Here is a 16,888-nt window from a genome sequence, read left to right on the forward strand (position 1 = left end):
AAAATTATAAGGGAGCGTTTACGGCTGGCGTTTGGTCATAAATTCTGAAAAATTATTTTCAAATATTTTGTTTGACCATGAAGTTGACCAGAATCTGGTCTTCAAATATTTTGCAATTGAATGAAGCTAGATTTAAGTTTTCTATGGAATGGAGCTTTTAAGATTTTCCCCCCTATTTTTTTAGAGTGCTTAGAAGGATATTAGCAAATCAAATCCAATTCAGCTAACGGTAAAGTTTATTAAATTTACTTTATGAATCTTGGAAACTAAAGTGCACTTTTGAATTTGAAAAAACTAGCCGTTGGGTTTCCATTATCCTATATAAAGCCCCATTCTGTCACTTAACAAAAACCATTAAAAAGATTCTACTTTTCTAGGGTTTAGCCTCATTTTCTTCAAGCCCCCTAATCCATGGCTAGTGTTGTTGAAATGACTCTTCCCTCCGACGTCCCGGCGAAGAAGGGGAAGTCTAGGAAGGTGCTGAAGCAGAAAAAACAGTCGTTGAACGAAGCCAATATACTGGCTGGAACTGTAGCTCAGTCCCCTTCTGTGGTGTTGCCTGTGGATGATTCTGTTAAAGAGAATGTTGATCCACAATCGCAGAAGAAATCAAACAAGAGAGGGGCCTCAAAGGCGGCGAAGCAGCAGATGGAGCAGAGTTCTTTTGAGAAAGAGTTGCTGGAAATGCAAGAAAAGCTTCAGAAGATGACACTTGAGAAGGAGCAGACTGAGGAAATGTTGAAGGCTAGAGAGGAAATGCTGAAGCAGAAAGAGGAAGAGCTCGAGGCGCGAGGTAAAGAGCATGAGAAGCTTCAGACGGAACTCAAAAAGCTGCAGAAAATGAAAGAGTTCAAACCAACATTGGTATGCTTGTTGAATCTTGTCTCTAGATATCATATGTGAATATAGAATTTGAAGTTTATAGATTTTTGAATTCTAAAAAAATCTCGTGAGTGTAGTTACCTTGATTAATTACAACAACTACATACCATGTGTGATTCCACTAGTAGGGTCTCGTGAGTGTAGTTACCTTGTGGAAGGAGAGTCATATCAAAGTAGATTGAAAAAGAAATCAAAGCTATTGAGTTCTAGATAAGTTGTTTATCAATCTATGAAGTTGAGTTTCCTCTAAATCTACTGGATTCTGCAGAACTCGTTCCCGCTCTCTAGATCTGCCCATGTTTGATTTGATCCTATTGAAGCATTATTTGTATCAAAGCTGACATTTTTACCATTTGGAATTGAGACGCCATTGATTTGGTATATTTCATTCGTTCTTGTTTGTTTGTTCTTCCTACGAGTTGCCTACATTTTACCCTCTTTAGTCCCCGCAAGTGGGATTACGCTGGTCCATGGTTATGTTGTCGTTTGCAACTAGTTTGTTTCAAAGCTGACATTTTTAATTTATTTACATGTTTCATTAGAACTTCCCTATTGTGCAATCGCTGAGAGACAAAGAGGAAAAGAAAGAGAAGAAAAAGGCAGATCCTTCGAAGAAAAGGCCGGTTCCGCCATATCTATTGTGGAGCAAAGACCAATGGAATGAGGTAAATGTGAAGAAGGGTTCATCAATCTCAATTGAAATGTTTCTTTTAATATTACTGGTTTCATAACGACAATCCGTTATTTCAGGTGAAAAAGGCTAATCCAAATGCTGAGTTCAAAGAGATGGCTAATTTATTGGGTGCTAAGTGGAAAACAATAAGTGCTGAAGAGAAAAAGCCTTATGAGGAAAAATACCAAGCTGAGAAAGAAGTATACTTGAAGATAGTCGGAATGGAGAAGCGCGAACATGAAGCGATGAGACTCTTGGATGACGAGCAGAAACAAAAGACAGCTATGGAGTTACTTGAACAATACATTCAGTATCAGCAAGAAGCAATAGTGAATGAAAACAAGAAGAAAAAGTAGAATTCACTTTCTCTTAGTCATATTTATTTGGTGCTTGTGAACTTTAAATCTAATATTCGCCTCGTTAATTCATGTTATATAGGAAAGAGAAGGACCCTTTGAAACCAAAACAGCCTTTATCAGCATTTTTCCTGTTCACAAATGAGCGTCGAGCTGCTCTACTTGCTGAGAACAACAACAATGTGAAGGAGGTAAAGATTCATGACGAGTTTTGTTGTTTGCAATATTTTCTTATAATTTTGTTAAATTTCTAATTAGTACTTTCAATTATAGGTGGCAAAGGTTACTGGTGAAGAGTGGAAGAACATGACAGAGCAACAAAAAGCACCTTATGAGGAGGTGATTTTTACTGAAATCTTGGAGAACTGAAACCCCTTTTGTCTGGATGTTTCTTATTTTAGAAGCTTATAGACATGTTTTCGTTCGATATATGCAGATGGCAATGAAGAACAAGGAGAAATATTTGCAAGAAATGGAAGTTTATAAGAAGAAGAAAGACGAAGAAGCTGCTGAACACATGAAGGAAGAGGAAGAATTGATGAAACTCAAGAAGCAAGAAGCACTTCAATTGCTCAAAAAGAAAGAAAAAACAGAAAATTTGATCAAGGTTTGTTTGTCTAGTCATTCTTGATACAATTTCTGATTAGGCTTTTACAGAAGTTGAGTTTAAGCTTATTGATTGGTTTGTTGTGGTGTGAGTTCTGGCAGAAAACGAAAGAAAATCGCCAAAAGAAGAAACAAAAGGATGACAATGTGTATCCTAACAAACCAAAGAAGCCTGCTTCATCATTCTTCCGTTTCAGTAGAGAGGAAAGAAAGAAACTAGTAGAAGAGCGTCCTGGGATTAACAATTCTACCATTAATGCTCTCATTTCACTGAAATGGAAGGTACAATTCCTTTTTGACACAACTTTATCAAGGTAGTGGTTAAGGTCTGCCTACGTTTTTACCCTCTCCAGACCCCACTTTAGCGGTATTACACTGTACAAATTGTTGTGTTGTGTGTTCCGTGTGACTTCAGTGTGTGGGGGGACGAGTCCTGAAGCAACTGTAAAGTTGTTACCTTTAACTATAGACCGAGCATTGATGCACACCCTTTCCCCTTGCCCAGCATGATTGCAGGATGTTTAGTGCATCAGATTGTCCTTTGATGTCCGTTTATTGTTTTTTTATGTGTAGGAATTGAGTGAAGAAGAGAAACAAGTGTGGAATAACGAAGCAGCTGAAGCGATGGAGGTCTACAAAAAGGAAATGGAAGAATACAACAAAACTGCAGCTGCTGAAAAGAAGAACAACAATTAGAAATATAGGTGCTGCTGTTCAACTGATTATGTTGAACATAGAAAATGCTTGCTAGTTAGAGTTGAAAGCTTTAAATAGTCATATTTCATGTTTTTAGTTTGTTTCATTTGACTTGCAATAGATGACTTTGGATTTAGTCATATTGGCGAAGTTAATGTTCAAACTTGGATTGAAACATTATAAATCAATTCGTTCAATTATTATCAAGTTTTCTTTTTATTTGTTTTAACATTTTAACTAATGAACATAGTCATGAAGAAGCAATTTCTTTTATTTGTTTAAACATAAATGGACTAATATTATTGCTCAATCCAAAAATATCTTGTTGTCGATAGAATTGAGCATTCATGTGAAAACGTTAGGGAATTTTTTAATTATTCAATAATGGACATACCAATAAATTATTTTCGACAATTGAGGTGGTAGTTGAGTGCCTTAATTAATGTGTAAGGTATAAAAAAACTTGGTTTATGAAATTTTTCTAGACTCAACACATCACTAGATAGTTGAAATTTTTACTTACTATCGACGTGGCTGAAATATGAGGTAAAAATAATATACTTCAAAACGAATCACGTAATAGTGAACGGAGGAAATAATAGACGTAAAATGAGAAACAAAGCGTGCAAGATTTTGGTAGAATTGACATCACTTTGGGATCATTAATTTTTAGTAGTTGGAAAAAAAGTGTTACGTAAAGGACACAATTTTACGTGTTTTTATGTTCTTCTAATATATGGACAAAAATATCACTTCATATTGTTTGCCATTTTCATGAGTTTTATCTCACTTGATTAATAATTCGTTATTAATAAAAAAATAAAGAATTTCTATTTTATTAATAATTCTTTATCAAATTCACAATTAAAACTTAAGAAATTAATTAAAAATAAGAAATTAACTCTATCACCTATTTACTTGTTGTTAATAAAGAGTCGGTTTGATAGTTCGTGTAAAGAATGTGAAGTTAAAAAATTATAATTTTTTAAAAATATTTAGACGAATAATCAAATCAATTTACTATTTAGTTATTAAAATATATAAATATTATCCATGATCATACAGACATTGGTTAGGAGTCCTATCAAAATTGTTCACAGAAGTGATAAAACCATAAAGGCCAAAGTTGTTTAACTTTAGCAAATTGTTTTAATGAATTGAAAACTTTTTATGGAGTGAAAATGACATTTTCCTAACTTCGAATCTCTTTTTATTTTCAGTTAAAATTCTTTTTTTATTTTTTTAATTACTATATAAAAATTAGTCATAAAAAAATTTAAATATTTTTATATCAAATTTAGTTATTTGATTTTTTATACCACATGAACTAATATAGAGATATCCTCACAAGTTATATAAATTTCTAAATTGTAAAATAAATATGGAATTTAGGTTATTAAATTTTATACGTAAAAAAATGCTATATGTTAGCTAACTATCAAATAAATGACTTAATTTTTATACGCAAGATCACCAATAATGAATTCAGATAAACCCATTTTCGTTACTTCTAACCAAAAAAAATACTTATAAATTAATTTATCGTGATTGTAAGTTTTCTAAAAAAACTCTCCTATTTTCTTTTATATGTGAAAAGTTGGTTTTAAAACTACTATATATGCATTTGCTTTTTGAAAATTCAATCCAATGGGGTCCTTAATAACAAACACAAAATGGAAAGCACATAAATAAATATTTCAACGAATCTTAAAATTAAATTCTTCATCATAAAATATGCCAAAAACCTATAAATTGAATTAAAATAAAAATTATAACTCATTCTGTTTAAAAATTGTTTATTTTGTATATTTTGAATATCTAATAAAATTACTCTATTGTTCCAATTTAAATACTTTCTCCTTGATTAATTCTAAAAAATAATGTCTTTTTCTATATTTAATATTTTTTTCTATTTCAACATCTTAATTCTTACACCAAAAAGAGTTACCCATTTGCCCTTTAATTGGAAAAATTGTATATAATAGCAAACTAATAACTTAAAATAAATGGAATAGTTAGGGTTTGATTTAATTGTGCTCCATAGCAAACATTAGCTAAAATTTGCCAGCGTCTCTCTCCCAGAAATCTCGCTCGCCTCTCTCGCTTTATACACAGAAGTGTATAATTCTATTTCTGTTTTGTATAAAGCGAGAGAAAATTGTATATACACATGCAAAAATATATATCTTCGTGTTATACACTTAATTATACAATTTACAAACATTTTACTTCAAATATTGCTGAGAAAAAGGTGAACGAATTATACAATTGCGAATTATACAATTGCAGCGAAATACAATTTTCTCTAGCTTTATACAACAGAAGTGTATATATTGTGTTTCTGTTTTTGTATAAAGCGAGAGAAAAACATATATTTTCTTGCTATACACTTAATATTGCAGCGAAATAGGTAGTGAATTATACAATTGTGCATTATACAATTGCATTGAAATAGGATAACAAATTATACAATTGCAGCGAAATAGACCAGTGAATTATACAATTTAGGCCAGCGAATTATACACTTGTATATGTATAACGAATTATACAGTTTTTATGTTTGCTATGGAGCGCAATTATGTAAAGTTTGCTATAGCATACAAATATAAATTTTTTGTTTGCTATATGTGAAAGTTGCCCTTTTTAATTTAACACCATAACATTCAATGGTCTTCTATAATTCTTTAAATTTCATAATCCGTCAGAATTAAGATACTTAAAGTAAGGCAAATGTAAAAAAATAATTAAAAAATCTTATACAAAACATATTAAATTATTTAAAAAACATTCTTTTACCTCCCTTAAAAAATACATATTTAGGTATGTTATGTTCTTCTCTATATGTTGGATTTTATTTGCCCTGATTTCTTACCCTAAATAGGTTTTCCTTTTAGGAAAAGGTTTTGAATTGACTATTCTTTTTTGGTAGAAAAAGGTTTAGGACTCTATAAATAAAGGCATGTTCCTTCTAACTTAATTAGCATTCACAATGTAGTTTTAAGGGCTTTGAGAGTTTTGGTTAGAGGGAGAATTTGTAAACCTCTCATGTATTCCGAGTGAATTGGTTGAGGTTGTTTCCTTCTGTATTCTGTACTCTCATGTTTATAGTGGATTGCTCATCTTCTTTATAGACGTAGGTCGATTGACCGAACCACGTTAAATCTTTGTGTCTTTTGGTATATTTCTCGTTGTCTTCTTACTCGTGGTCTTTCGAGGTTTGCTTTGCTAGCTTCCGCGTTTACACCTGCTTATTTTCCGGTCCTAACACTATATTCCATTTTTAGAATTTAGAACTATACTAGATTGTTGTATGACATATTAAATAAAATAAATACATCTAACATGATTTAACATGAAAAATTAATAAATAATATTTTATTTGTTCATATTTAATTGTCACGGTGCCTCTTTTAAAAAGTAATTTGACTTATTTTTAAAGTTAAATTAGATTATATTAATTTGATATTTTAAATAAAAAAATTTAAAAAATTTAAAAAATTATAAAAAAAAATACTATAAATCAAACTTTTTGCATATTAATCGAAAAATATAATATTAATCAAAATTATTATCATTTAATTCTAAAACGAAAAAATATGACAATTATCATGATATATCAACCCGATTTTTAATAGTCGAAAATAGAGTTCTATATAAATCTAAAATTGGGCATTGTGCCTTCATCAACTCCTATAAATGAGTGAATTGTTTTGTTATCTTCTGTAATTTCAATTTCTTTCTTGTATACAACAAAGAACGCAAATCACATATGAGTTCAGCATAGTTATACAAAAAAAAAATCGTTAATGGTGGTTCCAGAGCCTATTCGTAATGACCCTTTTCCTGAAAATCGCCGTGAAGACGATGCTGGTGCTGCTTTTGTTCTTGAATCAAAAGGTTATTACCTTTTTTTTAAGCTAAAAGTGTCACTTTTTACCGTTGAATAGCTAAAGATTTCATCTTTTTTATAGTTTTATAGCTGATTTTGTTGCAGATTTTTGTTTAGAATTGTGGTGTTAAAATGGTTTTTTTTTTTTTTTAATATTTGGGAACAGGGGAATGGTGGCATGCTGGATTTCATTTGACGACGGCGATAGTAGGACCAACGGTGCTGACATTGCCGTATGCTTTCAGAGGTTTAGGATGGGCATTGGGGTTTATTTGTTTAACGGTGATGGGTTTGGTTACCTTTTACTCATATTATCTCATGTCTTTGGTTCTTGATCACTGTGAGAAGTCTGGTCGCCGGCATATCAGATTCAGAGAACTTGCTGCTGATGTTTTAGGTAGAAACCTTCTCCCACCCCACAATCCATGAAGAATTGTTTGTGTGTGATGTCATGGTGATATGCTTATTGTTGTTTTCTAGTTTTACTAGTAGACTTTTTTCTTTTGATAATTATGGTGTTGGGTTAGTACCTGGACTGATTATACGAGATATGTGCTAACTCCCTCTAGTACAAGTTTCGGAAGAAATCACTTAGTGTTTTCGACTTTGCTTGTGATTTGAACTTGAGAGGCTTTTTTCATTTTGACAATCATGGTGTTGAGGTTAGTACCTCGACTAATTATATGAGATACGTTCTAATTCCCACCTGCATAAGTTTCGGAAGAAAATCACGTAGTGTATTTGACTTTGCTTGAGATTTGAATTTGAGAGCCTTTTTCCTTTTCGATAATCTTTATGTTGGGGTTAGTACCTCGACTAATTATATGAGATACGTGCTAACTCGCACCAGCACAAGTTCCGAAAGAAATCACCTAGTGTGTTTGACTACGCTGAGATTTTAACTTGAGACCTCATGGTTCTTTTTAGTTAAGTTAGATGTTTAGTGCTAGAGAACTATAGATTAGTAAGTATTAGAATGGAATGAGCACAAATAGAGTGAAATGGATGGTGATGGATCATATGCCGACTTGAACTAGTTTGTAATTAAGGTGTGGTAGCAATGATTGTTGTTAGTTTTTGACTTGTCAATATTTTCCTTAATAGTTTGAGAAGATGTAATTGGACTTGCACTGAGGAAAAAAGGAAAAAGTAAAGGTGTTTTGTTGTTTTAATAATAGAAGTCTAAACTACTGAATCAATGCAATGATGTAGCATTATTTAAGTTTGTTGTGGTCACTATAGCACTTATTTTTGTGCGTTGTGATGCTGATCTAAAGAAAGGGGATTTCTTGCCCTTTAGATAATTGTATTTACTACTTTTTGACTTAGATCCAAAGATGATTTAGTTAGTCTTTCATTTAAAGTTACAACCTTTTGCATTTTAAAAATACTTAAAAAGACTTTTAGAGGTAAAAGTTATTCTGGCATGTGTTAAGACAAATTGATTCCACTAAAAAAACATAGATTTGCTTTAGTGTTGTTGGTGGCCTTTATGCTTCTAGTGGACCTTCAATGTGAGTGCAATGTTGATTTGACTTTTGAAAAGGATATTTGGCATGATTATTTTGACGGTAGCCACCAGATTTCAATGATTTTGTTAGATGTCTCCTAGGTTTAAAAGAAAAAAATATATAGTTAGTGTTTTTTGTACCTTTGAACATAGTGAATTTAGATAATTGGTGTTTGTTGGAGGAGGCTAAAAAAATAATGGATGGAATGAATGGCTTAAAGTTCTTTAACTCGTAGCAGTGTCATCGAAGACAAAAAGCGTTAAGAAGGGTTTTAGGTATATCAGGGCTTTAAGCAACAAAGTGGAGTTAAAATGTGGTGCTTTAGTGAAAAGAGGCGCACAGCATAGCCAGTGTCTACGCAAACCTTACCCCTACCTCAAAGATAGAGTGGTTGTTTCAGATAGACCCTCGAGTCAAGTAAAAAGCACAATGAAGAACAAAATAAAAAATATATAATGCAAGAAAAAAGTAACAACTTCGTTGATTTCCTTTTCAATAATTATATTTCTTTTGCCAATCATTTTTTATTTTTAATGCAACTCTATTCAAGATAGAACTTATGTACAATGAGGTGCACCACTTAGTGCCTTGCCTACACTTAAAATCACCCTAATTGATGGGAAGCACATATCCTGAGCTTCAGGGCTTAAGCGTGTCTTAAATAAGCCTTTGACAACACTGCCTCGTAAGAATTTAAACATTCTGAATCTCATATGAAGAAGTCAATCTACAATGCTAGATGGACATTACATAAATAGTTATAATATTATTCAACATCTTCTTATCCAATTTAGGCCGGTTTTAGCAGTTCTGCTTACTGCTAATATTTTCATTTACTTCCCACATATATTGGTTACATCGTATAATCTATTAGTCATTGAACGGTAAGATATATGAATGATGCCTTACATGTAACAACTCTATCTCAAACTTGCATTTTACAGAAAGCTTCTTTTAAAACTAAAGGATTGTGTGTTGCACCGATGTAGGTTCTGGCTGGATGTTTTATTTTGTGATATTCATTCAGACAGCAGTTAACACTGGCATTAGCATAGGAGCAATTTTGCTTGCCGGAGAATGCGTTCAGGTACTTGCTTCTGGAACAGCCAATTTTCAGTTTCCAGTTCTTCATTCATGTTAATTGTTCAATAAACTTCTCACTTCAACAAGTTTTCATTTCCAAGATTCATATATATTTGTCAGGAACTTATCCTTTCAGTTATCCACTTATCTTTTTCATCTTTGAGAATCTGACTCAACTAATATGTATGCTTTACGACAAAAACAGTGAGAATTTGGAAGTTCCATGAAAATCCACTGGCAGAGTAGCACAGTTGTTACAATATTATAATATGTATTAGCTGATTACTTGGACTTAGTACATGTCATCATCCATATAGATCATTAGTTTCTAAATGTTAATTGTTAAGTATGACATAATACCGTTGAAAGAATAACGTTTTGTCTCTTTAAACCTCTGAAAGAAAAGAAGTTGGTATCCCTAATAGGCTAATACAATTAACTAATTGTGAACGTGGCATCAGTTTTATCATTGGGATCAAAATGTTAAGGTTATGCACAACCTTTCTTGTTTCTGTGCAGAATAAGCCATTAAGATGTATCTTAAGATCGCCTGTCCTTTCCTGTTGCATGTACCGAACCAAACTGCCAAACGGTCATGTAGTTTCTCTGATAAATGATTATACTCCTACAATATGAAACTCCATCCATTTCAACTTTTTTGTCTTACTCTTTTTAGTCGAGATGAAAGGATATTTTGATACATTCTACATATCTTTAGTTTAGTTTAAGACCTCAAGATTTTAAATTTTGTGCCAAGTCAAAACTTGACAAACAAAACAGAGGGAGTAATTTTTTTGGTAATGGATAACAATGTTAAGTTGCAAAGAAAGTTCAATAAGCTTAATTGACTTTTTGCATTATAATGGTAGAAGTTGAATAAAATACTAAAGGAATAGTTAAAAAGTTAGTGAAAATTTGAATCATCATATCATGATTTAACTCTAGTTTGTTAACAGGTTTTGTTTGCAATAAAGAAGTTAGAGTTGTGTAGAATACCTTGTTTGTAAATTAAGTATGAGAAACATTCAGGATATCCCAAAATGAAAAATGAGCTGTACTGGGATTGTGAAAGTACAAATTGGATAGAACTGGAGGCACGTGTCTTTTTGTTTGTAATTTTGCCTGCTTTGAGTTTGACCTGTTAGATCTTTTAGTGATTTTGGTACTCACCGATAAATTGATGGATATTTTGTTATCAAAAGCCTCAAATCAATACAAAGGTCATTCAGTTTGTGATATGCTTCAAGGTCCTAAATACTAAAAAATATATAGGATGACAGCACAGTTGAAAGTTATTACGAACTGTTGCTATCTTTACATTTTTTTCAAGTTATTGAACAGTTTGTTGTTTCTTGTTTGCTTGTACAAGATCATGTACTCCGAACTTTCACCACATGGGCCACTGAAATTGTATCACTTCATTGCAATGGTTACAGTAATAATGATATGTCTCTCTCAATTTCCGTCCTTCCACTCCCTGAGGCACATCAACTTAGCATCGTTGTTTCTGAGCTTGGGCTACACTTTCCTAGTTGTTGGTGCTTGTATTCGTGCTGGTAAGTGCTTATGTTCTTTGTGGTTCACGTTCTTTTTCATGTCCTCGGAGAATGTGACCATTGTTCAGGTAGAAAATGAGAGTTCAGAAATCAATATTCTAAGAACATTAGTATATATGCAAACCTGGCCTGAAGCAAGTAAAAGTATTAGTGGAGCCAATATTTCTTATTATTAGCATGTAACTTTACTATATAGGTCCAGTTTAACTGAATATTTTCTGCATTATTCAGGTACTTCAAAAAATGCACCTCTGAGGGATTACTCCTTAGAAACCTCACACCTATCACGGTTATTTAGCGCTTTCACGTCTATCTCCATTATTGCAGCTATTTTTGGGAATGGAATACTACCAGAAATACAGGTAAATAATTGTTTCATGCATATTGATTTTCCCAATTTCATGGTCTTCGTTAGTCCATGATAGATGTCGCGAAATATGTCAAATTGATGTATGTATGGACAGTCAATAGGTTGCGACGCCATAGAGACGTAAGTTAATTTGTAGTCAACTAATGCAGGCAACTCTCGCGCCACCAGCAACAGGAAAGATGTTGAAAGGCCTTATGTTGTGCTACTCTGTAATCTTGGTTACTTTCTACGCTGCATCTGTTTCCGGATATTGGGTTTTTGGAAACAAATCCAATTCAAACATTTTAAAGAGCTTAATGCCAGATGAAGGACCTTCCTTGGCACCGACATGGGTATTAGGTCTTGCGATTGTCTTTATTCTTCTTCAGCTCTTCGCCATTGGTTTGGTAAGTCATGCATTAGCTAGTACACAAAATAAATTTTCTTTCGGCAGCATGTTGTCGTGTACATGGTGGTAACTATTCAAAAATATGACACAGGTATATTCTCAAGTTGCTTACGAAATCATGGAAAAGAACTCGGCTGATGCAAACAAGGCTGTGTTCTCTCTTAGAAACCTAATCCCCCGTATAATCCTCAGAACGTTGTACATGAGCCTTTGCGGGTTCTTTGCAGCTATGTTGCCATTCTTTGGTGACATTAACGGTGTTGTAGGAGCCGTTGGCTTTATACCTCTCGATTTCATTCTCCCAATGCTACTTTACAACATAACTTTCAAACCAAAGAAATCATCTATTACCTTTTGGGTAAATACTTCTATAATGGTTATATTCTCTTGTGCTGGTCTTCTTGGATCCTTTTCTTCTATAAGAAAATTGGTTCTAGATGCCAATAAATTCAAGCTTTTTAGTAGCGACGTTGTTGATTAGCCTCTTTGTTTTAGATGACAAATGTATACTATTGTGCTTAAGCCATATGTATGAAAGTTGTTGATAGTGAGGTTCCCTACAACCCGACCCCAACTAGCTTGGGATTGAAGCGTAGTTGTTGTTTATATGTATAGAAGTTGTATATCTATCGAATTGCGTGAATATATGTATTTCAACAAGTAGTTTTCTGGTCTCTCTATCAACATGATATATACCTGTTTGCTTAATACATTTCATCAGCTGGAATTTTCTGTCAAAATTGAGAAGAAGGATATTAACAAAATGTGATCATTAATCCTTCTTTAATTACTAAGTATGTATGCTGGTGCATTATTTATGTGACATTAGATCATACAAAGATAATGGAAGTGTCATTAATACTTTGATTAAAGTTAAACGATGTCATATATATTGAGACACTAAAGGAGTTGTTCATTAATTGTGATTTGTGACTAGATTTGTTAAAGTTGATTTTTTAGAGTTTAATTTCTTATTAATTGTTGTTAACTATAGTAATGAGTCACTGTAAATCAATCATTCAAATCTTTTTTTGATTGATCTTATATAAGATGGAAAAGAACATCAAATATATTTTATATCATTTTACTCTAATAGGATATCTAAGTCAAATTTCATTAACTTCATACTCAAATTGGTTAGTTATCAAATTAAAAGAACAACAGAGTTAAATACTCTATTAATATTAATTCCAAGGATTTGAAGCATCAATGTTCTTGCCATTGTAGAAATCTCCCCCAAATTTATCATTTTCAAAAATAACAATTGCAACCCCTAAAATATTTGAAGACCGTGAAAAAAATAATTATACATATGTTGAATAAAAATAATATATTCAATGAAATATTCGAAATACATATAAATCGATTCTATTACTATTATTATTATTATGTAAAATTAATTGCATATAGTCAATGAAGGTGGCGATGTGACTTTTTGGCATGGTATCAAATGGATTTAATTATAAATTAAAGCAAGACAAAATATGCATTATTAAAGAGGACCACGTTTTATTTAATCAAAAAAGTATTTGTCACAATATATTAATCAGTCAAAGAAGTGTATTATTAACTTCCAAAGCAAGCAAAGAAAATTGGTTTGTTCCCCAAATTTTGTAAATAGTTTATTTGGTAATAAAATCCAACTTTATGCTCACGTCGTGCATTATTTTATTTTTTTAATTGTCACATCCACTTGTCTGCAATATGCTTAATTATTTATCAGTGATTTATTTTATTTGATAACAAATCATATACTCTATTTATTAAATTAAATCAACCAGTCATATAATACTTTATTCAAATGTATTATTTTTTGTATAACATATGATACGTAGATAAAAAGAAAATAAATTATTTACGTATAGAATTAATATAAAGCTTGATTGACAATTTAGAATTTCGTATAACTAATATATGTATAAGTTACGAAGGAATCTATGTATTATTTCATGTGAAAATAAAATGTGAAATAACTAATACGTGAATAATTAAACTTTACGTAACGAATATATACATGAAATAATATATAAATTGACTCTACATTACCAACATTCGCATGACTCTTATTACTAGCTACAATACAATCCGTAAGTGACATCAAATCTGCCTTCGGAGTTTGATTCAAGACGAATAATTAATATCCTGTTATTTTTAATCAGATATTTTAAATTAAAATTTTAAATATTTTTATTTTTTAATTAAAACTTGAAAGCATCGTACTCAAAAATCGTCCAATTTTTTATTCGATGCCTTTTTAATTAGATGCTCTTCGTAACAAAATACTCCAATATACCATCTAGTTTCTAAAAAAAATATTGGATTTACTTTTGTTTTCATATGCCTAATTGGGGCCTAACTAGATATTAGACAAATTCCAGGTCATCATCATTTTATTCTTTCTTTAAGATATTTTATTTCATTTAAGAGAAAAAGAACAATAAAAATTTGGAATTTAATCAATTTATTGAATTAAGTATAAAAAGATATATGAAAGGATATAATAGTTGTGACTTGCATGCATGGCCTATATATTGTTTTTATTGAATTTGTAATTAGGATTGGACCACTTTAAATTTATTTTTAAGAGATAAAACTATGACACATCAATTTTAACCCAACACTTAATATCAAAATTAATGATTAATTTAGCAAGACAAATATAAAGATTATCAAGTATTATCATGAGTCTTGTTGTATTTCGTCCTTTATCTGTTTACGAGTAATGAATCAATTTACCATCCTCACTTATAGTTTTAAAGATTCACAAGAAAAAAAAGCCTATGAATAAGATGGTCGTAATTAAATAATCATATAATGTGAATGACAAACTGATTTAAGGGAAATATTATCGATTAATGCACGAGAATAAAGTCATTTATGGAAAATAGAATAAAATAATAAACTATTTATAAATATAATACGATATATTTTAAAGTTTAAAAATACTTCTATAAATTTGATCAAAACAAATTATATTATGTCATATTAATGTAATAGTAATAATATATTAATATAATCTTATAAATAATTCTGAGATAATAAAATATACGTAAATCATACCTCCGTAAACTTCGAGGTATAGTAAACATAAATGACAAAACTATTGTTGTATCAATCACTTGTTACCTACGTTAATTGACTATAGTCTCAATCATCATATTAATTATTAGTATAACATAAGGTTATCTTCTCATAAAATTATTATTTTTCTTGATATCAATGTTCAACCATATTATTTTATATTTTTGTTTCCTTCTACGTGTGAGAATAGCATACAGATCTACCAAATCGTAGAAAAAAATGGTAAAAGGAATTAGAAAAATAAAAGACATTATTAATATTTGTGTACACACTAGTCAAATATATATATAAAAATAAATTAAAATTTCCAAAATTATTTATAATTAAATGAAAAGGGTCAATAATACTCTTAAACTATCAGAATTAGCTTAAGTATACCTGTAAAGTATATTTCGGCTGATATATACTCTTAGCGTCAAACTATTGGGTCAAAGATACTCTTTTTATTAACAGAATAGGTTATACGTCACTTAGATGTCATATGGATATCACATGGCATGTCACATGATCCATAGAGTTCCACTCATGCCACGTAGACTAATAAACTTATCCCTAATTTTTTCCAATTTTCTCCGTTTTCCGTAGAATTTAGTAACGATTTTACTGAAGAACATAGAATCTCTTTTCCTCATTTCTCCATTTCCTTAGAACGATTTCACAAAGTACATAAGTTTTTCCAAGGAAAGGGTATTTTTAACCCTATAATTTGAGGAGAAGTGTAATTTTGAGTCGAAATATAGTTAAAAGATATATTTAAATTATTTCAAATAATTTAAAGATATTTTTTACCCTTTTTCGATAATCAAATACTGTCTTTGACAAAGTAATAAGTTCCAGTCAAAGTTATATATGTACTATGTGACTTTCTTGTAATAATTAAATAATCATAAAATATGTTACATAAAGATATTTTTAAAATATATACATATAAATTAAAGCTTCAAATATAGTAAAGAAAAAGCAAATGTATGTTTTTAGAGGACCGGTTTCTTTCAGAGTAAAAGTTGTCTACGCGGTATACGATATTTTATTTGTTTTATATTAATTATCTTATTTTTTAAGTTGATTTAATTAATTTTTAAAAATTAAATTAATTAATATTTTAAACTTATAATTTATTAGCTGTTAAGATTATAAACAAAACACTATAAATTACACTTTTCTCGTATCTATATGAGAAAGTATTTTAAAATATTAATTAAAATTTATGTAATTTAAATTTTAAAATAAAAATATTTGACAAATAATTTGAAATAAAGAGAATACTAGTATATACTGATAAAAGTTGTGGCGTAGTAAAAGGTAATCTTTCATTGTATCACCTTTAACAAAAAAATTGAATTTAAATTGTAACAATATATTTTCCTTTTTTAGTGAAAACTGATAATCAAATCAATAAATTTATAAAGTATATATATCCGACCCCGTGAAAAATTGACTTTTTTTTCTTATATCGCCAAATCACTCATCAATCCTCATAAATGCTCCTTCAACCATATAAAACTCTAAAATCTTATCAATACCAATGGTAGTAACTTCGATTGAAATTTCTTTATCCTTTTGATAATTTTTTTGAATTTGAATTTGGATTTGAAAAAAAAAAATATTGGGATCGCTCAAAAGTTGGTTTTATAGTGTGTGAATTTGAACTAGTCGAATTTTAATATAAATAACGAATATTTAAAAAAATTGTGATCTTCTTTTATCCTCAAATTCATCGATTCGATTTGGTTATTGATATATAACCAATTAGATTTGACAGAGACACAAAAAGAATTACTTAAGAACAAGGTGACA

General features: G+C 30.6%; 2 protein-coding genes across 2 annotated transcripts; both read left to right on the forward strand.

Annotated features, from left to right (window-relative positions):
* The first annotated feature begins 64 nt into the window (after positions 1-64).
* Positions 65-3,420, forward strand: LOC101262334 (high mobility group B protein 6-like). The gene is made up of 8 exons (XM_004245486.5): positions 65-864; positions 1,425-1,547; positions 1,633-1,907; positions 1,994-2,102; positions 2,185-2,250; positions 2,348-2,518; positions 2,620-2,799; positions 3,091-3,420. Exons 1-8 carry the CDS (start codon positions 412-414, stop codon positions 3,211-3,213), a joined length of 1,500 nt encoding a protein of 499 aa, XP_004245534.1. The 5' UTR covers positions 65-411; the 3' UTR covers positions 3,214-3,420.
* A 3,430-nt stretch (positions 3,421-6,850) lies between these two features.
* Positions 6,851-12,673, forward strand: LOC101262033 (probable GABA transporter 2). Its single transcript, XM_004245485.5, has 7 exons — positions 6,851-7,110; positions 7,269-7,499; positions 9,603-9,700; positions 11,066-11,252; positions 11,484-11,614; positions 11,772-12,008; positions 12,102-12,673. The coding sequence occupies exons 1-7, from the start codon at positions 7,020-7,022 to the stop codon at positions 12,489-12,491; spliced, it is 1,365 nt and encodes a 454-aa protein (XP_004245533.1). The 5' UTR covers positions 6,851-7,019; the 3' UTR covers positions 12,492-12,673.
* Positions 12,674-16,888: the final 4,215 nt, after the last annotated feature.

The sequence above is a fragment of the Solanum lycopersicum genome, chromosome 8 (assembly GCF_036512215.1).
Source record: "Solanum lycopersicum chromosome 8, SLM_r2.1".
Lineage (NCBI taxonomy): Eukaryota > Viridiplantae > Streptophyta > Magnoliopsida > Solanales > Solanaceae > Solanum > Solanum lycopersicum.